Consider the following 26,310-nt stretch of genomic DNA (forward strand, 5'->3'; position numbering starts at 1 on the left):
ATGATGCGTGATGTTGTCACAGTGCAGCAGGAGACACAAGGCTTTCAGGTGTTGATACAAAGATTTTTTTTTTCTTCCCCCTCTTCTGATTTCTGGACTATCGTCGCATTCAGGTGAACAACATCGTGCTACAGGATGTGCGTCATGAGGAGGCAGTAGCTGCGCTGAAGAACACCTCCGATATGGTTTACCTCAAGGTGGCCAAGCCGGGACCTGTGCATTTGAACGACATGTATGCCCCACCAGACTACTCCAGCAGTACGTATCTACCTCTTCCTGTTCTTGTAGTCATACTATAAGTGCAAATTTGCTAATCAATAATCAGCAAGCTCCAAAATTAGAGATGTAAGGTAAAGAGTAATTTTTTTTATATGATTTTTTTTTAAAGTTTCATCTTTACCAGCGATGTTTTCTGAATTTTTCTGTTGGTTCACTGTTCTCTCCCCAAAACTGCTATGCCCAGACACCCACATAGTGTATGTAGTGAACGCTCGTGCACACAAACACACGCACACACAGACACACAATCCTTCCCACAGCAACAACAAGCACAGTTCTCTGCCTCCCACTGAGTGTGGATGGTTTCTCACATCCCACCTGCTCATGAGAGCCCACGATCTTGAGCTGCAGCATCTCAAATTTCCACACAACAGTGATTTAGTATTAGATGGGGCTATCGAAGGTTTTGTAAGTTCCAAATGTTTGAAGTCGTCTGCATTTAAGTTCACTAACCCTTGAATCTAGACGTGGTTCCAGATTTGCAAGTGAAGTGGTTCACTTGCTTTATCACGCTCGGCTAACGCTAAAAATGTAAATTCAGAAGAAGAGGCTTGTTCATGTGTGTGATCTGTCTGCTATGTGCATGCACAAGGAAACAGGTTTTTAGAAAAACGTGGCACATGCCTTCACATATTAGTCAGTGGTAGTTCCCCATTTTGCAACAGACATATAGCAGAAACAATAGATTACATTGTGCGCATAAAAAACCGAGCCAGCATATAAAAAATGTCCCAGTGGTACTTTAAAGGAAAACCTGGGTCCTATTTTTGTGGTTTTGGCCACTATTTCTACTCCTAATAATATCATCGTTCTCACCAAGTTAATTGCTAAGCTTTGGGAATGCAGGAAAGAAGTTAATAAGAAGTTAGATGTGGTCAGAAATACAAGCAGTCAGATGATCAGACAAGTTACAAAGAAACAGAGAAGTTAGAAAAACTTGTTTGGAGGCGTATATAATTCAAACTGTCTTATATCGATAATCTGTACTCCAGAGAGATGGATATAAAGAGTTATGTAAAGAGGGATTGTTGCCTCTTTCATGGGTCCCCTAATCTGTGGTTGTACTGTACATTCCCAGAAGGTAAATCAATTATGATTTTCCTCATACATATAGAAAGAGGACATCTTCATTATGGTCATTTTAGACACACAACTCTGGCTATGGGTTGAGCAGCATCACTAACCTACCTTTTTGACCTTATGTTTGCAAGGGAGAGCCAATCAGAAGAAAGCTGGCTTTATGAGAAGCTCTTTTTAGACCGTGGGTGAAGTGATTGGCTCCAGTAAAAGATACTTAACAAAGGGATTATTTTGAGCTGTGAATCATGCAAAGCCAGTCTAGTAAAAGTCCAGTAATAAATATATGGAGCTAAAAAACAAGATAACAGTAAGTATTCTAATCTGCTCATGGATTCGTTTTTTCCCCAGTTTATTTCATTGTGTTCCCACTTTGGTTCACACAGAGACACAAAAATCATCACACGCGTACCAATGCTTCAAGTGCAGCATGCAATTATGACACTGACACATGCCATACCTGTGCATATCGATCAAGTACACCGGACACGTTGTAAGCCAACTGTGCAAGTGAGAGCAGCCAACATATGGTGACCGTGCATGCATTTGGGTATCAGAATCAAAAGCCATTTTCTCTGGGGACATCATGAGTGACAAACCACTCGATCTCATCATTCTCGTCATTCTACTCCATTGGACACAGGACAGACACCTCTTTCCAATCCCCAAAAGCTTCCTCATTGGCTCCAAACACGAAGGGTTATTTTAGATGGATGCTATAGTAGGCACAGGCTTCCACAGAAGTAGAGCAGACTTGTTGTGATACCCACGTTGCAATAAAGTGGAATTTTCTTGCTCTAATATTCGGGTGAATATTATCATTATGAAGCAGTGTTTTGGTGTGGTAATGAAGCTGTCATTTAGGAGCCAGTAATATCTGATTAACCAGCTTTATGCAGTTATGTTTTGTGCAGTTCTCCTGTTGCACAGGTGTTGTAATCATTCTTTCTTTCCCCCTACTGGCCTGGCCCTCCCTCCAGCCTTCCCCACCATGGTGGACAACCACGTCAGCCACAACTACATGGGGGGAATGGAACCCAAGCCAGTGTACCCGCCACCCCAAGTCACCCCGTCCAGGTACTCGCCCGTTCCCCGCCACATGATGGGGGAGGAAGACTTCACGAGGTACGTTAAAGACCGGCTTCTTCCATGAATGATCCTCCTCCATAACCTGACATTCATAAGGCTGTATGAGCATAGCTTTGGCTAAGTCTTAGCACAGGTTGTTGGTGGAGATCAGCTATTGGGCTTTTTTGGTATTTGTTGGTGTAGTTGTATTAAAGAAACACGGTTATAAATTATGTAACTATTTTAATTTAACATGGATCGTATTTTGTTCTCAGTAGCCTCTATTTTGTTGCTTTCGTACAAGCGTTGTTGTGGTGGCTTCAAGGATACACCTGTTTACAGTAGCTTATAGTGTTTGATTAACAAAAGAATCTGCTTAGCTTGCAGTTTTCATCTCATCGAGGCCCCGATGGTACATACTACATAATAGCTGGACAGTGTGTGGCAGCTGTGTGCTGAGAGAAGTCTTTTGTCACATCTTATACTTGTTATGAGCGTGTGTTACCCTTTGACCTCCTATCCAAGTACTGGATCAGAAGTAGCATTCATAGAGGGTTGATTGGAGTGTCCCATGAGGCTTTGAGTCAGCTTAACCCACAGCTCTAGGGAAGAGGCTGAATTCCCTCTGTGTGTGTGTGTGCCTGTGTGATTGCATGCGGGTGTCTATGTGTGCTGTCTTACTGGCCGAGTGTTACGTCGCCTTGTAATGTCCTTGTACAAGCTGTCTACATGACTTGTATGTGCATTTTGTCGCATCTTTGTTGGTATGTGTGCTTTATTTGTGTCCTACACTTGTCCCGTTCACTGTGATTCCTGTACCCCACAGCAGGGCTGAACCTATTTACAGTGTCATCCACAAACCTGGGGACAGCAAGGTGCCCCAGGCCCTCTACAGAGGCTTCTGTCCTTCCCCTGCTCCCTTGTGCCAAGGTCCACTCCCCTTCTCTGGCAGGTACTAACCTAGTCCATCATACCTTGCTTAGCTAACCCTCCTCTCTGTAGCTCGGCACTTAGAGAAATGCCAGGGCATATAACCCATCAGGATTACCAGTAGTGTGTTGGGCCACATCTGTGCACATAAATAGCAGTAGAGAAGATTAAGATTAACCAAGGGAGGAGGGAGGAAAGGAGGGCTGGAGGGCGAGGCAGGCGATATTTATGTTGAGAATTCTTTTAGTCTTCTGTCTGCATGTAAATTTTTGCTGAGGCTTTTTCGGTTTATTTGGAACCACTACTTTATCTTTCACAACTTCACAAGAAACAAGTATCAACAGAACACTGAGTAGAGAACAAGTGAAAAGAAAATCTCAATAGTTATTGCCCTTTGTTTCGTTTTTTTTTTTTTCTTCTTCTTTTTTTCGTTGCCGCTTTTTTTGTGCTTTTCATATTTTAAACGGCCTACTCCCATTCGGTCAATATTTGATTTCCTGCTAATTTGCTCATATGTGCGAATCTCAAACAGTAGTGCTTTGTTCACCGCAGTTTAAAATGGAGTCGTACCTGCTCTTCACAAACACATCACCGCAGGAGTGCAGCCGAAAGGGCTTCACGCTCCCACAAGCTGCTCAATTCCATCTGTCAGGAGGCATTGATAAAACTAAGCCTATATCTCTAGCCAAAGCTACTTTGGCTAGTGCTTACTGCTGAAGACATAATATACATATTATTTATGGCTTGCATTTGGGTTTTTTTTTTTCTGTTTGGCATTATCAAATTTGCAAAAGGCCTCCTGGTGTTTGATTTAATTGAATGTTTTTCTTTTTATTTGTTTCTAGAGCCACAGTTTTGTCCATTTTCCATCACTTCATGGATGACTGTACTGATGTCTGTGTGTAAACCATTGTTTTTATGTAATTTACCTATATTGTGTAACATATATGCCTTGCAGTGAGTGCAAAGGAGAGTGACTGTAGTCCTGCTCTAACTAAATGCTTGTGGTAAATGTGGTGTTTGAAAGGAAGGGTCGAACTGAAGGCTGGTGTGGATGACAGGAGCGGTGAAATATTTTGCCTGCTTCTCTATGTATGTAAATGTAAACAGAGAGCCTGATCCTGTACAGGGCAGCAGACAGTGCTGCAGCTGTCATGATTCATATGCACGCTGGGAAAACCAGGCCATGCACTCAGGTCTTACCCCTCTCATCACCCGTACTGCCAGCACCAATCACACATGCTTACTGTACGCTGACATGTTTGCTCACAGTGTGCTGACACACACGAACACACGCGTGCCATGCTTAAAGTGCAGCATGCAATTATGACACTGACACATGCCATACCTGTGCATATCGATCAAGTACACCGGACACGTTGTAAGCCAACTGTGCAAGTGAGAGCAGCCAACATATGGTGACCGTGCATGCATTTGGGTATCAGAATCAAAAGCCATTTTCTCTGAGGACATCATGAATGACAAACCACTCGATCTCATCATTCTCGTCATTCTACTCCATTGGACACAGGACAGACACCTCTTTCCAGTCCCAAAAGCTTCCTCATTGGCTCCAAACACGAAGGGTTATTTTAGATGGATGCTATAGAAGGCACAGGCTTCCACAGAAGTAGAGCAGACTTGTTGTGAGGAATGAGTCAGAGCTTATATCGGCCCTCTGCCCATCTGCACATCCCCCTCAGTGGTGTCATCGCAGACACGTCCCCGACACCCCCTTCTCCATCTGATATTACCCCCCTTTCTGGAGATATGTTATATTATATGGTGTAATCAGACGATCCTTTAAATCCTTGTTTCTGTCCACATTGGACTCAAGAAAAAATAAAACCTCCGTGTTTAGCATGCATGTTTGGTGTAAACATACATCTGCATGCAGTCGTGACAGGGCACAAGATGACTAAACAAGCAACAACCCTCTACTAGCCCTGTCAGGCTTTACTGCAGATGCAAATTACTGTGCAAACATTTTAGGCATTTTACATGTTTAGAGGCATTTGATCAACACTAAATTTATCCTGCATCTTGATAAAGACGCCAAACATAAAGTGAGAGTAATATTAACAAGAAAAGGGGAAAAAAGCATCTTCAGCAACAAGAAGAACAAGGAGTCCTGTAACAGATGGCGTGGCCCCGACAAAGCCCTGTTCTCAACATCATTGAGTCAGTCTGGGATCACACGAAGAGACAGAAGGCACTAAGACAGTCTAAATACACAAAACTGCAAGAAAGTTTTCAAAGTTGCTGAAAGAACATTGAAAAAGTATGTGCAAGTGTACCTAGGAGAATTGGTGCTATAGTCCCACCAAATATTTTGATTTAGTTTTTTAGCTTAAGGACTTCTGTGTAAAGTTAATAAGGAAACAAAAACTTTATGGCATGATTTTGAAATGCATTCTCACTTTTAGTTTGCATGTTTTCCCCGTACTGTATGCAACAATGCCTCCTGCTTCGGCCTCTTTGTTTAGTCACAGCCTGTGTAAATACAGAAGCCTTAGTACTGTCGAAGCAGCTGAGCTAATCAGTAACATTATGTGTCTCTTGCACACATGGAAACACAACCTTTGACTGTTTTTTTCAAGAATCTGGATAACACACAATGACCTTTGGTTTGCGAGTTAAATGAGGGATTTAGAATTAAAAGAACCACAGCAGATTCAGCTTAGTTCCCAACTTAGGTGTTATTCATTTATTACTCAGATTTTATTCTTAGTCACGGTGAGAGGCACGGAGAATGAACAGTCTATCACCTTAGCAATGAATAAATATTTTCCTGTCAAATTAAAAGAAAAGAGCAGACCCCGAAGAAGAAGGGGGTGGACACTGAAAAATCTATGGGTAAAATGTAGACAATGAAAAAGAAGAGGGAAGATGGTGCGTCCCCGTGAACACAGGCTGATGTAATCTGTTTTGGAGATGGGGAGAGATAAAGTGCTGCAATAGGTAGTGTCTGTCTGTGGAGAAAATGGCATCCATCTGCAGTGTCCACCATTAATCAGCCAAGCAGAGCCAATTACTTGGCTGAGTTCAGGGCAGCATGACCTGCTGAACCCTGCAACCCAGATATCCATTCAGAGCTTTAGGACTGCACTGCAACCGCCTCAGCCAGAAAAGTGAAGCACAGAGGGATAATATAGCGGTGGGAGGGGAGGGTGGTTTCTGAATTAAAGAAACCGCTGGGCAGAGAGAAGAGGGTTTTTTGTACCTGTTTACATTCCTGGCATGGATGAAAAAGGCGGAGGGGTGGGAGGGAGTTGGGGTGGGGTGGGGGGGAGCAGGTCTTGTGATAGAAAGGGAGGACTTGATCCCTGCATTTTGAAACTGTAGGAATTCACTCCCATTTTCCATGTAACTGACCAAGCACTTCACATCCTATGGACAAGCAACACACACACACACACACACGCACACACCTCCTTGGAGGGCAGCAGCAGCAACTGTTAAGAAAAGCACCTGTCAAAAGTCTTCCACAGGACTTTACTGTCTGGACAGAGACTATAAGGGCGTCAAATCAAAGGGCTAAAAGTCATGAAAGTCAGTCCATGAGCTCCTCTTTTGTTTACTCTGACAAATTAGCAAGGAGCTTCTGGGAATATATCTGCCTAGTGTCCAGAGGGCCAGGCTGACAGACAGGAATGCTGGTGTGCTGGACTGGAGGGGGGGCCGAACCTTCAGTAGCATCACAGCAGAAACGAGGGGATTGTTTGAAAGAGGATCAAACGTGGACAATCTCTAGTCCATCCAAATTATTCCAGGTGCCAGACAAGAGTGTTTTGTTTTTTGCTTCTTCCTGTAGAATGGAAGAGGTTTTTTTTGTTTGCTTGGGACTGTTAGGGTTAAATGTGTTGCCTTACTAGTGATAGGGAGCGAGCAACTGTCACAGCCCGAAGAGGAGCTGTTTCCCATCACATCACACAAGAATGAGATAGGGAACACAAGGCCCAGATCCCAGGAGTTTCTAATTCTGTATTCCACTTCACTGCGGAAGGCCAGACAGGAAGAGGGGTCGGGGAGTAATGCTGCGCTGAGCTGAGCAATGTGGCATAGCGAACATGTTCACGGTCAACATCTCATCTTCCATGTCGCTGGTGAGGAGCCTGCCTGAACGCACAGTTAGGAAATGCTCTTTCAGAAGTAAGCACCGGTTCTGGATCCTCAGGTAACCATGGAGATCTGTGTGCCTTGTCAAGCTGAGATGAAAGGCTTTAGATGGAAAGTGAGGTTATTTTAGGCTTGACTTGTGTGAAGGCGAGTGAGTTGTTTTAGCATATTCAAAGGCAATTATCACTTAGCTAATTCTAAAAGGCTGTGGATAAAACTTGGAGCATAATGTAGCAATGTTATGAGTCTCATCAGCACAGTCATATGTTCTCTTTCCCAGAATCTTTTTTTGTAAGCACATTGCTTGTAAGGAGTCTACTATATGGATATTGATATATCTTGTGTGATGCTCTTAGCATCTCTGCAAAGTTCACTTCATTTAAAATGCATAGCAGTCTTTCTTTAAGCACGATGTTACTATTCAGGAGTCTCCAGCATTTTTCCAGTTGCTCATGGGTATGATTCTGAAAGTCTGGAATGCTGCCTCTGCTGCCATCAATGGGAAAATGGTCTTAGCAGCAACTTTGAGCGCAGCCATTAGGGATGGAGCAGGAATTGTTCCTGTCGACCGCAGGCTGAGTACTGCGAGAGAAAACCACTAATGGGAACCATGCAGTGTTTTCTGTTGAGAAAGGAAACTGCATTTTGTGTGCATGCATGTGTGTTTATGTGTTCATCTGTATAGAAAATCTGCGCGAGTGTGCGTGCGCAGCATGTGTGTGTGAAAGAGTGAGAGAGAGTCGACTGTTGGGCTTCCTAGAGTGTGTGTGGGTGTGTTTGCATTTGTGTGAAGTGTGTTCTCAGAGGGCTTTTGCCTGGACCGTAGCAGCGGTTTGGCCTCTCTAGCATCTTAAAACTGAGGCGGTCTGAATAGCCTCCTGGAGGATGAGTCATAGTGGGTAAAGCTAAAGCAGAGCTTCAGCAGGTCTGTCGGGCAGGAGGCGGCTCATTGTACATTGATACGAGTGGGTGTTTAAGTGTTGACACGTGTGTACATTTCCATAAGATGTAGCCAATAGATGACAGGCATTTGGACCTAATCATGTTCCTGCTTGTTTTATTGTAATGAGTTAACAGTGTTGTGCATGGTTTTTATGCATGGTTATTATATGGTTAATCATCGTTTTCTACCAGCGAGTGGTGTCCTGAACATAAGTCGTTTAAATGTTCTATTTAAAGTTCTCAGATTCAAGTATATAAACAGAGTGAGCCTACAATAAACCATCTGCAGGCCTGCTGCATGTAGCTGCCTAAACTGGACACACTTGACATTTTGGGATCATTCACATAACAAACTAGTCTCTGTACTCTCTGTTCATGCTAATTCTATTTCAGTTTTGGCCACGTCTCTTTTAAATTTGGCCTCTTTTTATACACTCTTTGTCCCGCCCTTCACCCTGACACCGCCACTCTATTTGACAGGGAGCCAAGGAAGGTGGTGCTACACAAGGGCTCTACTGGTCTGGGTTTCAACATTGTTGGCGGGGAGGATGGAGAAGGGATCTTCGTCTCCTTCATCCTGGCTGGAGGCCCGGCTGACCTGAGCGGGGAGCTGAGGAGGGGCGACAGGATTCTCTCAGTTAGTATTTTTAGCTTCAAGCTTTCTGTTTACCCACATCAACAACTAAAACAAGTCTGAGGCAGAGGGGTTTTCAGCCAACTCCTGCTGTCAGAATAATGATGATAACATTAAGGAGGGACTGTGTTTAGAAAGCCAGCAAATATCTGCCTCACAAATGTCCTTGAGCAAGACATTAAATCCAAATGGACTCTTAGGGAGCTTAGCTGCCCTCTGCCCTGAAGTCTGTGTTTGACTGGTTTATTTTCAGCTTGCTTTTAATCTGGCAGCATATTGCATCATGTATGGAAAAAATGAGTCAGTCAAAAAAGATAACTGATGACTCATCAGCTGACATCGTTAAAAAATTGTACATTTTCATACTTGTTTACTAATTTTATTGAGTAATTCGGTTTATTATTAGTAAGTCTTGAAACCATCTATTTTGAGCATAGACTTTGTTCTTTGCTACATTTGTTTTTCTGTACAGGTCTCAAGGATCACATGATTCCAGCCATCTTAAAAATCTAACCAGTTTTCTTACCAAATGTCCCCTTTTTGCTTTTTAAAATTGTATTTATTTATTTTTTTAAACAGGTGAATGGTGTGAATCTAAGGAATGCCACACATGAGCAGGCAGCTGCAGCACTGAAGAGAGCTGGGCAGACCGTTACCATCATTGCTCAATACAGGCCTGAAGGTAAGACCCTACAATCTCATGTAATGTGTGAATATGTCATTGTACCAAGACGGGGCTTACACTGAAATCAAATAAGTCATTCAGGTTATCTTGCTCCTATTCCTGTGAAAATGGTGATGCCTCAGAGTTTATATTAAGTCAAATGCAATGTGCTTATTTATGTGAAATGACTAATTAAAAAATAAAATGAAATTAAGGCAGCATAAGTGCAAATATTTGTATCCTTAACCGTGACTGGAGAGCTCAAACATTAGACCGCTCTAAAGTTCAGAGGGTGGATATCCTTGATAAGGTCATCTCGGGCAAACAGCTCTTGCTGTGAGCACAGAAACCCCATCCACCTGCTGTTCAAACCTTCTGTTTGAGAGCACCAGCCAATTAGAAAAAAGTTGCAGCCTTGTAGCAAGATCCAGTATAAATATTCCTCCCCTAAACCTTTGATATCATGATTGGTGGTCCTCGCTAATGCAATTGAACTAGAGTACTGATTTGAATACATGTTGGGGTCTTTTGTTTTAGTCTGTATTGTGGTGCGACAGTGAAGAGATGACAGGAAAGCTGGGAGAAAGACCAGTATAGGGCATGGCTTCTGCAATAGCCTTACAGCATAACACTCACTTGCTGTATCCAGTGAGCTAATCCAGCCCCCGAACTAGAGTACTTGTAATCTGATAATGTTCAACTCCACTTTATGAGAGCAACCAGTTTTAGAAGGTAATTCAACCCCTTACTGCACTTTAATGTGGATGCAAATATTGCTACTTTCTCTTTGGTAATTATTATTTTACAAATTATAAAATTTAAATGTACTCACATATTTTGTTATGTGCTATTACAGATAATCAGCTCTCGTAGGAACATCAAAGTGATACACAAAGAATGAATAATTATAATTATATTGTACCATGAGATGTTTTACTTTAATTTAAGGATTAAGCTTGTGACTTGTGCTGTAGTAAGGAGTCTAAACATTTGTTTTGCAAAACAGTTATTTAATATAAAATGTTTCAGTTGTGGTGCAGCGTAAAGATGTGCCATAATGTTTCTTCCATTATGTTCATTTCTTTTCAAACATTCCGATTTCCTGTGGTCCAGGCATGCCTTGTACTTTCCCCCCTCCTCTTCTGTGTTCACTGGAGGCTTGCATTGTGGGAAATGTAGGAACGATTGTTTTGAGACTCACAGCATTTACCGAAAATCACGATATCTCGGCTTCATGTGTTTTGGTTCTTTTTCTACATGTCTCTCGCAAGTCCAGCTTTATAACAATGTTGATTAAATATCTATTAAATGGTGCAATCGGGTTTACCTGGTGCCGCGGCCCATGCGCACTCAGATCGGGCTGCAAACGAGGGCAGCGCAGCGGATAGGCCGGCTTTCAGCGAGTATTCGGTCGGGGGCGGCTCTTGTGGCAGCAGCCCGAAGTGTTGAGCCAACTGCAAGGCGGGCAAACGAAACCGCTGTTGTCCTTCCCTGTTCAAACTCTGGGCTGTCTGTACACACAGACCCGCACAGCGATGGAAAGAGGCGACTAAGCGGAAAGTTGCTAGCTCCGCTTCCATTTCGACACCAGAGGGGGGGAACCTTTAACGCACCCGAAGTGAAGAGGTGGAAAGCGGCAAACTTTTATGTCTACCAGCCAGTACGGGCGATGATGGGGGATGGGCTCGGATACAACAGCAGAAGAGCAGAAGCCGCATGAACTCCCTAATGGCTGGATGAAGAAACTACCGGCAGCCACAGCGAGATTGTAGCCAGAGTTTTCTCCAGCGAAGGTGAGACGAAGGTCGAAGGTGTCGGCAAACACCGACGGGGGTGAAACGCGAACAAAGAGAGTGAGTTACATTGTAGAACATGTTTGTGTTGGTTGCCAGTACAGCCCGTAGTTTGCTGCTCTTCGCCTGTACTTTGACTCCTGAAGGACAAAGTAAAGTGTGAGCACTTCATTCATAAGCCACGAGGAAGCCTTGGTGCGATATTACACCTGCTCTCGTTAATATCAGTCTTAAGATGAATTCGTTACAGTGGCAAACATGTGATCGCCTCACCCATACTGTGGTTAACACAAGTATGTCTACGGTAAACTGCTGCCATTACCTGGACTCCACTGACTGTTCTTACTCCATGTAAAACCTACTTGGAGGTAGGTGAAGTCGCTTTAGGTTGTAATTAATACCCCAAAGAGAGATTTCATCCAGCATTTGCTTTACTGTTCTTATGTAACCTAAACCTATAGGCGGGGGCACAGAGGTGTGGTCAAACAGGTGTGTGTGTCAGTTTTGCGACTTCACCTGCGCGTTACGACTTTCTGACCACAGGTCCATTTTCCAAGCTGACAAAAGCAGAATTCACGTGTTGCCCTTATTTCCAACATTAGCAGTCGATTCAACAAAATGGCACCACTCCTTCTTTTAATGCTGAATTAAAGCTTGGCTGTGAATTGTGGCTGTATTTCTTAGTGTTTCAGTCATTCTCTGTAGGTGTACTTGAACATGCTGCACTTAATAGCAGCAACAATGGGGAGGATATTGCGAGCTTTATGTCTAGGCTGAGTTTTCAGGTTGGACTATGACAGGAATGTGACGGGGCATAAGTCGTAGCATGCTCGCTCCATATTTCGTTGTCTTTCAATAAAACATCAGCCTGAACTGTCCAATAACTCTCCAAGGTCCCTGAAACCGAGTCGGAGTGGGATCTGTGAGTTAGATTGGGGTTAAAGTCTATGAAAGGCTCAAACTGAGATCAAAAACCGATAAAAGTGCGGTGTTGGGTTTCTTCCCTGTGAGTTTATGTTGTCTTGCATGTCGGGTCATTTAGGCAGCTTCTTGAATAATGATGTGGTTAGAAGAGAAGAAGCTTTGTTTTTCATACCAAATCATGCTTTCAGTCCTGTGCCCCCTTTGTGACTCAGTGATAGACAATTATCTGTTTGTATACAGTTTTTAGCTACTCCAAACGAACAAGTTGAGTGCTGGCAAATGATTGACTTCCTGTATCCCCTCTGGTGACCTGAGATCTGTGTCCAGTAACTCTGCTGGCATCCTAAAGGGGGGTGTGTATGTGTTTGTGTGTGTGAGACATGATGTTCATTTGAGTTTGGAGCAGGAGGAACCCCCAGTGAGCAGTACAAGGACAGTCAATCTGGGGGGAAGTGGAGAGAGTGAGAGCTAGTTTGTGCCAGGCAAAATGCCTGGAGTATACTCTGTGGTGCTGGGGCCTGAGCATCCATGGGCCTGTGATCGAAGGCCAACACTGAAACTACAAGAAGCCACAATGGGGCACACAAGCTGCGGTGGGAGGGCCCCCAACTCTCAGTGGCTTTCTGGAGCACTGCCAGGCCTTTAACTCACATTAAGCGATGGAAGTGAAGGGTGTATATCCACACACTGCTGCCCTGCCCCGACATCAATGAGTGTAATTACTCCAGAATCTTTGCATTTAAGGAGTGGGAGGAGGGCCGTGAAGGAAATGTTACCCTCCGAGCACCCTCATTAAACTCACAAGTGTGCATTATGGGCTTTTGTAGAAATATTTTAGGCAGGGTCTACATGTACCTTCCACGCTGTAATATCGGGGAAGGGGGTGTGCGCGTTCACTGGCTCGACTATTCCTGTCAACATAACGCACACTCACATTACAAGTACATGCCTGCTGTGTTGCATAACTGGATCAAAAGCGAAGCGACCGTCCCCCAAAATAAAAAAGCTGTTCGACTAATGAGGACACGCAGTGGGAGTGAGAGGTGCAGAATAGTCCCAGTTTCTATTAGCTGTCTCTCTCTTTTTTTTTTTTTTTTTTTCCTGTGGGTCACTCCTAAAAATACAGGCTACCTCATGAGTATTAATCGCTTTAAGAAACCAGGATTTAACATTTATAATTTTGGGCTGAAGATGGGCTTGTGAGCAGAGATGTCACTGAATGATTTATGTTGGATTGATCCCCTGCAAGAGCTGGGCTGGTCTTGAGTGTCTCAATCAATAACCTGACTTGTTCTTAACCGGACAGATATAGCTGTTCTTAAATGAAGAGTCTTATCAGATAATTGTGGCTTGTTTCTGTTTTTCTGAAAGTATTTCCTGTTAGAGAGGCTGCAGATTGTTTCTTTGGTAATGTTTGATGTAGCCAGTGGAAATGAAAGGGCTCTTGTTTTTTCTTTTATGCTTTGTCGGTCATTTGTTAAATAGCATGTGTCCAGGAAACAGCAGGAGAAGCTATTTTGAGTGATGACATTATCATTTTGTTAGCTTGTGACTCAGTTGCTTTTACAGTTTGCAGGTTTAGTCAAATACCAGATTGATTTCTACTGCTCAAACTACCTTGACATGATGACATCAAGGTAATATTTTAACCCCCCTCCCCCCTAAAACATGTGGGTAGACTGTCTCTTGGGCTGATTATTAACATGGCTAGCACACAGTTATAAATTGCTTTGATTTGCATCCCTACTGAGTGATCACATGCTTAAATGCTGTTGTTATGGGAGATTTGAGCTTGTTCTCATTTGTATTAGATTTTCATCTGATTTCCGGACTGTCAAGGCGCGCTGATGAAAGATTTGTTTGCGTTACTCTAGCTCCACGTGCTTGATATTTCAGGCAGGACTAACGATCAATACAGGGCTGAGGTTTCACTACAGTGGTGGTGTTCTCCTGTGGTGATGTTGTGGAAGGTTTGTGACCCTCATTCAGCACCATCACAGCCTGCTCTTTTTTTTTTGTTTGTTTTAAAGGGGGCGCTATAATGCTTTTCCTTATTTTACATATAAAAGGTATGCTGATATTAATGGTCAGTGCTCTTAACAAACAGGAGTAGAGGCCAACACATCGAAACTCTTGGTTCCATGTTTTTTTTCCATCACTTTGCTTTTATGTCAGTGAAAGCAGATATACCTGTTATGATGGTCTCATGCCTACAGCTCTGGCTATGAGCACAGAGGCCCCGCCCACCGTCTGTTTAGACCTTCTGTTAGCGAGGGGCAGCCAATCTAAAGGCTCGTGAATCATTCTGCTAGAGGTTAAAATAGGAGCTAATAGGTTCTCTTTCAAATGTGTACCGGGTTAAGCTTCCCTTATTGTTTTATATGACCTGACTCCAAAATTGCCGGAAATTAGTTAATTTTGCACAAGTTGATTAAAGCTAGTGTTTTTCTTTCCCCTGTCAGTTACAGTTACTGTGTTGTGCTGTACACAGATTTACTGCAGAATTCATGTATTCTGGTGTCACCATTATCAAGAAGGTGTGGCAGCAATTTGTAGTTATCTTATAGTTCCCACCCCATCTTCCCCCAGAGGCTTAAAACTGATTGTAGTTCTGCTCCTCTTCAGTGCTCACTGAACTTAAATGAAACATTTTGCTGTTAGGAATTTGATAAAGCTAATCATTTAGCTTTGTCAAATGTGCACTTGCCCTGAGTTGCTGGTACAGTTCTCAGGTTGGTGGTATTGTAAAGCAGGTCTCTCTGTATTTAGCTACTCTTTGTCTTCTCCCTCGGCCCCTCCTTCCCCAAGCTGCAGCTTCTTGTGCTGCTTTTCTCTCCTCTCTCCTGTGCCTGAAAGCCAAGTGGACTAGTCTGAATGGCTGTTTCCGTGTGCGCTGTCCCTGTTCTAGGAGTGCTACACTGTTGCTGTTGGTTACAGGCAGTCAGGCGGTGTCTGGTTACCTCACCTTGCAGCGTCACTCTGTTGTATCGTTAACCCTTTGAGCAGAGATCAGGGTGGAGCGCTGTCACCGGGCCTGGGCCGGATCCATGTTTGCTTTGAAAATCCTTTTGGTTTCGGCAGGGGGTTATAGATCAGCAACCTGAAGCTTGTTTTTGCACCTGCTCAGAATTTTTTCCGCGAGCTTGGACTAACTAAATCATCTTTGTAGGCGTAGGTGTTTGTTTTTCAAGGCTGCTTCTAGGCTTGTTTGACAGAATATGGACTTTGATCTCTTGTTGTTCAAATTACAGGAAGTGTTGCCAGCTATTGATGATTAAGCTGTGAGGTACCCCTGCGGGCATGCCAGTCAACTCGATATGTGGAATAAATTTGGATGAGATTCTTTTCCGCTGGTTCTTTCATAGGGTTAATTAATATTAGGGCATAGATGTGTCATCGTTACAGCAATATTCCATCTCATCACATGGCAGTAATAATTTGATTCAGTTGTGTACAGCTACATTCATGAGGATATGCAAGCTGTGCAACATGAAACATTGGAGTAGAGGATACATTTAAATGACAAAATTGCTTGTTCACAGTGCTGTCTTTATACTGCTCCAGCACATCCTTTGTGTGATCACATGAGCACCTTAGCCTACTTGTTTTTCTGGCTGCATCTGCTGTTCTGTTTATCTGGCAGTGCTGCATGGTGCGGTGGCCTTGCTCGTTCCAGCAGCCCAGGCCCAGAGCTCGCTGTGCACAGCAGGCTAATGAGAGCTTTCTTAATGAGCAGGTCCAGGTGGATTCATACATCATCCCTGTGCTCCTGAGCAGCAACTGGATTTACACACCTATGACAAATGGTCATGCATTTGAAATTGTTGGAGGCCTTCGCTTTTTTTAACCACACTAAAGAGCCTGTGTTGAACCTAATTAATCCCTGTAATTAATCACCTGACATGAAAGATGACTGGATGTGTGAGGCAGATCTGTGATAAACCATCAGTTCCTGGGGTCATTAATCAGCCTAAGGATTCGCTCAACCTTTCCTCTCTTTACTGTAGCTCACTGCAGCACTGGCCGAGGCACAGCTCTCTAATTATACCGTAGTGAAACGAAGGCAGAGGCCAATGCTCCTGTTTGGTCTTTTTATTCAAGATCTAATGCACCAAGTTAACTTTGAGCGCATTAACCGTAAAAATTCAAAGAGAAAGTTTATTCTCCAGAACCCGCCGCTGACACAGTTTTTGTTTGTTTCCCGCTACGCAGAGTATAGTCGCTTTGAGTCCAAGATCCACGACCTGAGGGAGCAGATGATGAACAGCAGCATGAGCTCAGGATCAGGTTCCCTGCGCACTAGTGAGAAGCGCTCCCTATATGTCAGGTAAAGTCGGCACACCCACCCACACACACACACATACTCATGTTTGTACTCACAACATGCAATTCTAAGATCTCACTATTGCATAACAAACCTCAGCTCGTCTGCAGGGGAAGATGAAGCCCAAACACACGTGTTGTTAAAATCGGCCACACTGTTAGACAGTAGCAGCACGACATAAATGTCATAGATCACATGTTACAATATTATTTTTTTATGCTAAGCATTTCGCGTGACATCATTTAATTCAGGCCACCGGGTTCACACTATTCATCACCATCTAAAGAAAGATGAACAGACGTTCCCTGTTGTTGTTTTGATGCCTGCTATGACAATGACTTTGTTTAATGTCGACTGACAGGGGAGCTTGTTGAGATGACCTGTGTTATGACACTTTGGGCAAGTTGCCAAACTGGATTGAGGCTCATTTAGGAATTGAAACAGGTGGCAACCTTCTGTTCATATAAATGCACTGAGTCGCATGGCTCAAGGTGAAAGGACCGTGTGATGTAACACCGCAGTCAAAAGTGCTTCCCCATATTTCTGCTGAAGCACTAATTCATTTCACTTTACCCTTTCAGTTCTGACAGCCAAGCTGCCTCTTCAGTTGTTTTTAACTATCAGAATATTAAAACTACTCCTGAAAGTAGCTCTGATCTTATCGGGATGTCTCAGAAGGTACATAAGTGTTATTACATTGGAGGCCTGCTATGGTCAGAGGAGTATCATGAGTAATGCCTCTCATATACACTGATTCCTGTGAGGCATGTAGAGCCCAGCCTGCTCCTGTGCAAGTGACTAAGCCCGCAGTTATGTAGGAAAAGCTATCTAGTTTTGCCGGCTAATGCGGGAGCCGCCATGTCCACCCAGCCCAGTCTCAGGAATCTTTTAGTCTGAAATTTAGTCTGAAAGTATCACATGTGCTCTCACTGTCTGTGTTAAGGTACCATAAAATAGCTAAGGGAAAGAATTTGATTATCACTCCTCAGCCTGTGTTGAAGGTGCTTTCGATTCCCTGGTAAGCACACAAAGAGATAAGCTATATTGCACCATGACAGTTTCACCAGTAGTCTTTATGTATTGACGTTCCCAGTTTCAGTTGGCAGGAGCAGACTGGCTCAAGTCTTTAGAACAGAGGAGAAAAATGCATGTTGAGCTCAGTCTGTCTGTCCACTAGAGTATGGCGTAGCCTGTAGATATAGGCTTATGGGTCAAGGGAAGTTTAAACCTGTAAAGCAGGTAGTTTTACCTTCAGTTGTAGCTGTGGCTTTACCTGTCAGACAAGATAGTGACGCAACTGGACAGACGGTAAACGTGGTCTATTGAAGTGGAAAGTATGCGGCAACAACAAATGAAAATGAATGGCATGCCTTAGTAAATGTCTGAAGTTGCTTTCTGTTGCACTATTTAAAAATTGATTGTTAAATGTATAAATGAGTTGGATTCAAGTGTGACTGTATATGGCTTTGTCACTAAATATGAGTGGCATCTCTGACTGCAGGACTGTGTAAAAGTTTTAGGCAGGTGAGGAAAACACAAAGAATGCTTTCAAAAATGGAAGTGTTAATCATTTATTTTCATCAATCAACAAAATGCAGTGAATGAACAAAAGAGAAATCAAAATCAAATCAATATTTGGTGTGACCGCCCTTTGCTTTCAAAACAGCATCAATTCTTCTAGGTACACTTGCACACGGCTTTTGAAGGAACTCGGCTGGTGGTTGTTCCAAACATTTTGGAGAACTAAGCACAGATTGATTGATTGATCATACTTTATTCATCCCGAGGGAAATTGGGTTAAGGCTGCCAGCCGTGCCAGCAGATCTGTAGATGTAGGCTTCCTCACGTCCTTCTGTTTCTTCATGTAATCCCAGACACACTCGATGATGTTGTGATCATCTTAATGACTTTGACTGTATGTTTGGGGTCGTTGTCCTGCTGCAGAATACATTTGGAGCCAATAAACAATCATTTATATTTCTGAAACCATTCTTTGTTTACAGCATTTTTTCCTCACCTGCCTAAAACTTTTGCACAGTACTGTATATCAGCCATAGCGTTTCTAAATACCAAATATTTAAAATGTTGTCAAATCGCAGCCCACATGCAAGCAATGTGAAGTAATAGACAAAGTAACAAAGAGCAATTATGTAATGCTGCAGAGTCAGAACTGTCATTTTGTGCCAACTTCGAATGCTCGGTACAGTAATTTGATCAGAGATACAAGATGAAAGAGCGTAACCAAAGGCTTTGTTTGTGCAGAGCTTTGTTTGACTACGATCGAACGAGGGACAGCTGTCTGCCCAGCCAAGGCCTGAGCTTCTCTTATGGGGATATCCTTCATGTCATAAACGCTTCTGATGATGAGTGGTGGCAGGCGAGGCTTGTCACACCTCACGGAGAGAGTGAGCAGATTGGGGTCATTCCAAGCAAGAAAAGGTATCACTCCTCTTCATTTGCAGCGAATGCCAGGCGAGGCTAATGTGATTACTCCTATTCATGACCGGCCTGAACTTGATATATTTCTCTTTCTTTCCCTAGAGTGGAGAAGAAGGAGCGGGCCAGGTTAAAAACAGTCAAGTTCCACGCCAGGACAGGCATGATTGAGTCTAACAGGGTAAGTGTAGAGGACCAGCTGCTCCCTGCCCTGGTGCCAGAGCGGCTGTCTTCAGAGCTGCTGCTGGGCTCCCAGGGAGATGGCCTACTTCCCCCCTGAGTGTGGGAAAGGGACCAGCACCTGCTCACTGAAGCAAGCACAAAAAGCTCTCGAATTACTGTATAGATTACCCAGAGGCTCCGCGAAGAGGAAAAGGTTTCCGCAACCTCCACAGCTCGTGCACTCAGTGATATTAAGAAATGTGCACTTGCAAAATGTCTGCACGTCTGTCAGAAGACAATCTCTCAGATGTAATTTGCAGAAGCATAAATCAGCTTTAATTCTGGTCTGTATTATTTTCTGTGGTACAAGGATTAAATTTATTGAAGATGTTTAATTTGGTAAACGGATGCCTGTTTCCTTCACATTGATGTGCCATTCATATCCACCCATTACCTGCCTTTCATTTTCATTATTTAATGTGAATTGTTTGTTTACATTTCATTTGTTTTTGTTTGATTTTGCATGGGTGTTGAAGTACCTTCATTGAAACCCATTCTGTTTTTGTTTTCACCCTCTCATTGAACCCCCCTCCCTCCCTCCCTTCCTCCCCTCTCTCACCCACACATCAAATAGCAGCCAGTCAAAGTAAAGCGCAAAAAAAGCTTCAACCTCTCACGCAAGTTCCCGTTTTACAAGAGCAAGGAGAATATTGTGCAGGAGTTGGTGGAGTCTGAACGTGAGTACCAGCTGTGTGATTGGGGTGTGCGGTGGTAGTGGTGGGGGAGGGGTGTTGTTTTCATCCTCTTTCCCCTTCATGCTTCAATTCTGTTTCTCAACTTTCATCTTTCCGCTCACCTCCAGGGATGGTTTGTGCGATGGCATCACTCTCATCCCTTTCTCACTGTCCCAGAGAGATGCCCCACACGCCATGAGCCAGCACCACTGAGCTGGAGATGTGGGGTTCTCTCTGGTGTGTCTGTCTGTGGGCTCTGGAGGAGTGTTCCAACTGTGTGTGTGCTGCCAGCTGGGTGTGTTCTCGGCTGCATTAACACACACGCCTTCTAATGCTGTGATGCTACTCCTTGTATATAAGGCCTGATCAATTTCCCAGTCAGTCACTGACCCACAACAGGAAGAATCTCATTAACCGGACCGAAGCTTTTACACTTAACAGGTCAAAATCCCATTTTAACGGGATTGGGCTTGTGTAATTGAAAGGCCGTGGCTTACTATGAACAAAGTGGAGCTCAGGCTAAATGAGTACCACAGCTCCGTGTGTCAGTGGGCCTGGCGAGCACTACACAGCACTCCTCTCTCTCTTTCTCTCTCCCTGCCCCAACTCTCACTAACCTCTTCTTCTTCCTGTCTGCTTTCTTCTCTTGGTTTCTGCTCTCACCTGTCGGGACACCTAGGACTTCCCAGGGTTAAGCGATGACTTTTATGGATCAAAGAGTTTGAGTAAGTGTGTGGTTGTACTGTGTCAAGCAGCTGTCCCCTGAGCTCAGAGAAAAATGCTTTGTCTCCGCAGGCCCAGCTGGGAATGCAAAAAAAGAAAAAAATTTAGAGTGACACACACAAACCTATCTGTGTGCTCACAGAAAAAAACACACTCACACACCTACTCAGATTCACAGTGTGTATTTATATATTTTAAATAAAAAGCATTCCCAAGAGAGGCTGGGTGAACATTACACTTATTTTGAATGTCTCACAACATTTTTCTACATGTTTAGTAGAGTTTTGTCATACAAGGTCACACAGAGTTACAATACATCACCAGAGCAGGGTGTTGCTTTATTCCCCAAAGTCAACCAGCTCCTGCCTCCCTTCTCTCTACAGTGTAGCGCCGTATGTTTTCAGCCTTTTCTATGCTATGAAATCAGCTGCCACCGGCACAGATCTAGCAATAGGAAACACTGGCCTGGGGATTGTGGGTCATTTGGGATGTTATCACAGGAAGCACTTAATTTCCTATTGCTTGCACCTAAAACCACTTCCCAAATACTGCCAGAGCATGGCTGCTGCACCAAACCAAACTTCTGCTTTCGTTATTCCCCTTTTTCTTATGTGGCCTAGTTGCTGAGAAACAGAGTGCTTTTCTTTTTCCCCTTTTTGTCCTTTGAGGCAGGTGAAACTAAATTTCACCCATAGGAAGAGAATTGACTTGAATGCCACAGTGGTTATGGTTTTGTAAAATGATCTGAAACTCTCTTGCATTTGCAGAATGCCTGACATCCAACACAAGTGACAGCGAAAGTAGTTCGAGTGAGTCACCTTTAATTTCTCATGGTCTCTCTGGTTTCTTTTACTCTGCCCACATAGATGAATAACACGGTAGATGTCCTTAAATGTACGTGTGAAATTATATCTGCAACCTAATATTTCATTTTGGAGTTTTATCAGCTGTGGCAGCTTTATGTAATTCCTTCAGACAGGATGTAAAATTTCATTTTTTTAAATTTTTGTTGTTACAGAGGGTCAGGAGGACACAATTCTTTCCTATGAGCCAGTCATTCGACAGGAAAGTAAGTGAAATCGCTTCTCCACAATCTGTCATGCTGTAGATTTTTACATTTATCCTCACTTGCCTTCTCTGTTCCTGATTCAGTCCACTACACAAGACCTGTGATAATTTTGGGCCCAATGAAGGACAGAATAAATGATGACCTCATCTCTGAGTTCCCCCACAAGTTTGGCTCGTGTGTACCACGTGAGTTGACAACACTCGACACCTCTACACAGTACGCTAAACAAAATAGCAGCAACAAAAATAAACTTGTTCCATTCACTTCTGCAGATACAACTCGTCCTAGGCGAGAGAACGAGATTGACGGCCAGGACTACCACTTTGTGGGCTCGAGAGAGCAAATGGAGAAGGATATCCAGGATAATAAGTTTATTGAAGCGGGCCAGTTCAACGAGAACCTCTATGGGACAAGCATCTTGTCTGTCAGAACTGTGGCTGAGAGGGTAGGCATCGAGCATTTCTCTGTGAGCTTGGGTTACCAGATTGGGTGGCCTGTTAAATCAGAAAGCATTAAATTTTCACCACTATGAGTATTTTAAAGTATTCTCTACTTGCCTACAGGGGAAACACTGCATTCTGGATGTTTCTGGGAATGCCATAAAACGACTGCAGCAAGCACAACTTTATCCGATTGCCATCTTTATCAAACCAAAATCCATTGAAGCCCTAATGTAAGTCGAAGCTTTTATACATACTGTCATCAAGATCACAGCTGGTCTGTGTCCGTCATACTAACCGTAACTACTGTCACTTTCAGGGAGATGAACAAGAGGCAGACATATGAGCAGGCCAATAAAGTCTTTGACAAGGCAGTTAAACTGGAGCAAGACTTTGGGGAGTATTTCACAGGTCAGTCTCATTGCCAACAAAAAGTATTTGTACTTATAATTTGGGATATAGGTTTTGATTTTTTTTTTAATCAATCTTTTATTTATTTTTCTGATCTGATTATTTATTGTCATTGAAGTCTAAAGTCAGTGAATTCTGTGGTTGTGTGTAAGTCTATAGGAAATTGACCCTCCAGCTCCCTTGAAAGTTTTATTTACGACCTGATGGTGTGTGTTTGTTTATGATTTGGCTTTTTGGCTTCATAAAACAACTGAATTGATTGCTCAACAGAAGAATTTCTTGATTAGGCTACTTTTTGGGGGGTGGGGAGGACTCTTGTTCTGATGCAACCAAATAACACACCTCTCTCCCTTTTGTGTTTGCCTTCAGCTATTGTACAGGGTGACTCACTAGAGGAGATCTACAACAAAATCAAGCTAATCATTGAGGAGCAGTCTGGGCCCTACATCTGGATCCCCTCCTCAGAGAAACTCTGAGCTTCCTGCCGTCCTCTCTGCATCGGCACAGAGCTCCCCTCCTGCCTCCCAGAGACCCCACCCAAGCCCAAATAGCCCCTCTCCTCACCTCCTTTTTGCAGATATGTTTCATATCAAGTTTTAGTGTCATCATTATGTTACTCTCTAAATGAAAAAGAAGTCTTATCACCATTACTGTGACTGTGCACACCCCTGCATGAGTTTCTCAACAAATCCATTCAAGACTGGAAATGCCATTCCAAAGGAATTTGACAACCGAAAACAAAAGGGAAAAGGAATACATCCTTTTGTGAACTGGGACTGACTGAAGATCAGAAGGTTTTGCAGAAATCTGGAGAGGAGTTGGGATTCAAAAAGAAGTTTCAGGGGATCAGAGACAAATCATACCAAGTTGAAACACTTTGTAAATGTTCATCAAATCACATTATAAAAGACACGCAAGACAAGAAGTTGAAGACCAATAAAGGGTTTTTTCTTTTTTTCTAAAAAAGACTGGATAAATCGAGCCCTGCTGATGGTACTGTTCAAGGAGTCATCTCTCTTGTTTATAATGACTGAGGAAATTAGTAGAGGAGCCTACAAACTGATCTATTTATCACAAACCAGCTTGCTGTTTGGTCATCTGCCAGTTGTCTGTGCTGCAGCCGATAAAGACATCTTGGGAGGCAGATCAAGAGGAAGAAGTGCGTTGTGAATCTCTACATTTATATTATGAAATCACAAAATAAATGATGAAATCCTACTGAGATTTTACTACATATTAAAAACTACACATTTTACACTTCACTAGAATTGTCAATTTGGAGGGCTGTTAGTTCCTTTTTTGTTTTTGTTTTTTTTGTTATTTTTTTCTTGTGGGATTTTTTTTTTTTTGCTTGTGGTTTTTAGCTGCTCTGTGTAAAGGACGGGGGTAGAGAAGTGTAACTGGGCTCTCTGCAAAACACCAAACTGCCTTACATCAAATACAAATTCTGTTTTGTGACTACCTGTTGTCTGTGAGGGAGGCTGAACACAATTGATGAGGAAAATCTTTCCTATTTGTGACCTCCAGCTGTCAGGAGGCCTGACTTGAGTGCAATAGATTAAGAAAAGAAGAAGAAAAAAAATTGCCTCTGTTGGCACTTTCCCTCCCCTGTATTTCAACCCTCTTCCTTTATAATTAAAGAAGAATTTGGCCAATGGATTGCAATTTGGATAGCCAGAGCCTCCCAACTCATGTTGAGCAGCAGATCACCCTATTACACTCTCTGCCTTCCCAGAGGATTCTCTTCTGATTGGTCACACGGTACTGTCGTATCTGCCGCCATGATGGTGGCCTTAAAACGGGTAGAACAAGACAATAATTGTATTGGATGTCCTAAATATTAGAGTAACTATAACCTGTTTTCGATTGCCCCCCCGTCCACCAACCAAAAACACTAAAGTTGGGTTTGAGAAAACCTACGCTTTGTGCATCTATAAATCGATGAATTCTTAATCTATTGTTGGCAGGTGCTGAAGCACTGTGTTGAGCTCTTGGCACGTCTGGGGGTGAGCTTGGCCAGCTCAGGAATCTTAACATACAGATACCATTTCCCCGTGACTGAACAGCCACGTTTGGGTGATTGCACAGTTGTCAAATGTGAACAAACTACTCAAAGGCACTGTCGCTTAGTTAAAGCTGTTTCCAAGTGGACAGTGTAATCGGGCTGTACTGTCTTCTTTTTTCTGCAAGGCTGGGAGCTTGTTCAAGGCCATCAGTTTGGTAACCTTTGAGTTTGCTTTGTGGCGTCACCAGGATTGAAATGACCTGCACCATCCTTCCATGCATATCTTGGCACTATATGTTAATGTGTGCATGTGAGAGAGCACGTCTGAAGGAGGAGTGCTGTGGCCCTTGACCCTGTGAACGCTTTTGGTTTCTTCCTCAGCTTTTTTTTTTTTTTTTTTTTTTTTTGGGAAGAGTGCAAAGGGATATACTTCTTTTTTTCTCCTCAGAGAGCCAGACCCAAACAAGAAGTGTTAACCTAGACCCCTGGGTCCCTTGCTCTCTCCCACCCACAGAGCACCTGTACCTGCAGGCATTTTCTGAACAGGTGTGCCCACCTGCCAGGCACCACTGCTAAACCAGCTGTCATTACCTGTGTCAAAACCAGAGTTCAGGGAATTACCGAAGGGAACAGAGCCATTTATAAACTGCTTGCAGACTGTTTCAAAGGGTGTGGTAGCTGTACGATGTAAATAAGCCCCCAGCAGATCCCCCTCACCTGTGCTTCATGCATGTGTGAATCAAACTGGGACAAACATGTTTTATAGACCACAAATGTCAGGTAAGTAAAGTTTGAGCTACTCTTGAGATATAATTTCCATACAAATGTGCTGTATTGTTGGTATTTCTCTTCAAATGCCTATTGGAACACTAACTAGTCAGTTGGGAATTCAGTTCCCTCAAGTAGGGCCTGTCTACATGTGATTTCTTGTGGAACGTGTCTGGGTGTATAGATTTTAAAAAAACAAAAAAAACAATATATTGTAAAATAAAGTGATGCAGGCAGAAACCTACACAATATCACAGGAAGCAGGAGCATTGATCAGTACATTATTAGAGGTTTAGAATTGGTCCACTCTGGTGTTTAGTTGAAATACAGCTGACTGTTAACAATGTGTGTGGTATTCATACCTCAGTCAGCCATGTCAAAGCCCAAAGAACTTGATTTCATTTTACACTTTTCCATTGAGGTTGTGATAAGATGGAACCTGAATGCCTCTGTGTGTGTATAATTGACGAGGGTCTTTGTTCTGATGAGAGAAATGACGACATATATACTTTTATTTTTTTGGGTGGGGGGGTCAGGGTTCTTGTTTGTACTTTTGGGTGATGATATGTTTATGTTATAGCACATCTGTGCAGTAAGTGCTTGCAAACATGAACCCTTTGATTGTACAGTAGTTTCCTTCCTGTCACTGCAGGTAGTACAGCCTATCAGGACACTTGGCCTCATGGTCTTCCCTGTCCTAGTCATGAGGGAACACAGTCCTGCAACTTTTGTTTGGGTTTTATTTTGGGACTTGACAAGAGTTTATTTGTTTGAAAATAAAATATGTGACTCAGATATGATTTTAATG

General features: G+C 43.1%; 1 protein-coding gene across 10 annotated transcripts in view; it reads left to right on the forward strand.

Moving 5' to 3' along the window:
- The window catches only part of dlg3 (discs, large homolog 3 (Drosophila)), an 82,515-nt gene extending 56,213 nt beyond the window's left edge, over positions 1-26,302 (forward strand). For 3 of the 10 annotated variants that reach the window (XM_063495329.1, XM_063495312.1, XM_063495338.1), the window contains 14 exons: positions 114-258; positions 2,337-2,481; positions 8,896-9,052; positions 9,629-9,731; positions 16,643-16,757; positions 19,017-19,193; positions 19,296-19,371; positions 19,987-20,089; positions 21,577-21,618; positions 21,828-21,878; positions 21,962-22,323; positions 22,442-22,551; positions 22,638-22,729; positions 23,099-26,302. In XM_063495329.1, the coding sequence (XP_063351399.1) occupies positions 114-258; positions 2,337-2,481; positions 8,896-9,052; positions 9,629-9,731; positions 16,643-16,757; positions 19,017-19,193; positions 19,296-19,371; positions 19,987-20,089; positions 21,577-21,618; positions 21,828-21,878; positions 21,962-22,323; positions 22,442-22,551; positions 22,638-22,729; positions 23,099-23,205 (1,785 nt within the window). In that variant the 3' untranslated portion in view covers positions 23,206-26,302. Of the gene's footprint in view, positions 1-113; positions 259-2,336; positions 2,482-8,895; positions 9,053-9,628; positions 9,732-16,642; positions 16,758-19,016; positions 19,194-19,295; positions 19,372-19,986; positions 20,090-20,765; positions 20,812-21,576; positions 21,619-21,827; positions 21,879-21,961; positions 22,324-22,441; positions 22,552-22,637; positions 22,730-23,098 lie in introns of all 10 variants that reach the window. The other 7 variants (XM_063495377.1, XM_063495385.1, XM_063495347.1 and 4 more) reach the window with 5 other exon arrangements.
- The last annotated feature ends 8 nt before the right edge of the window (positions 26,303-26,310 follow it).

This window comes from Pelmatolapia mariae, linkage group LG2, assembly GCF_036321145.2.
Source record: "Pelmatolapia mariae isolate MD_Pm_ZW linkage group LG2, Pm_UMD_F_2, whole genome shotgun sequence".
NCBI classification, from domain to species: Eukaryota; Metazoa; Chordata; class Actinopteri; order Cichliformes; family Cichlidae; genus Pelmatolapia; species Pelmatolapia mariae.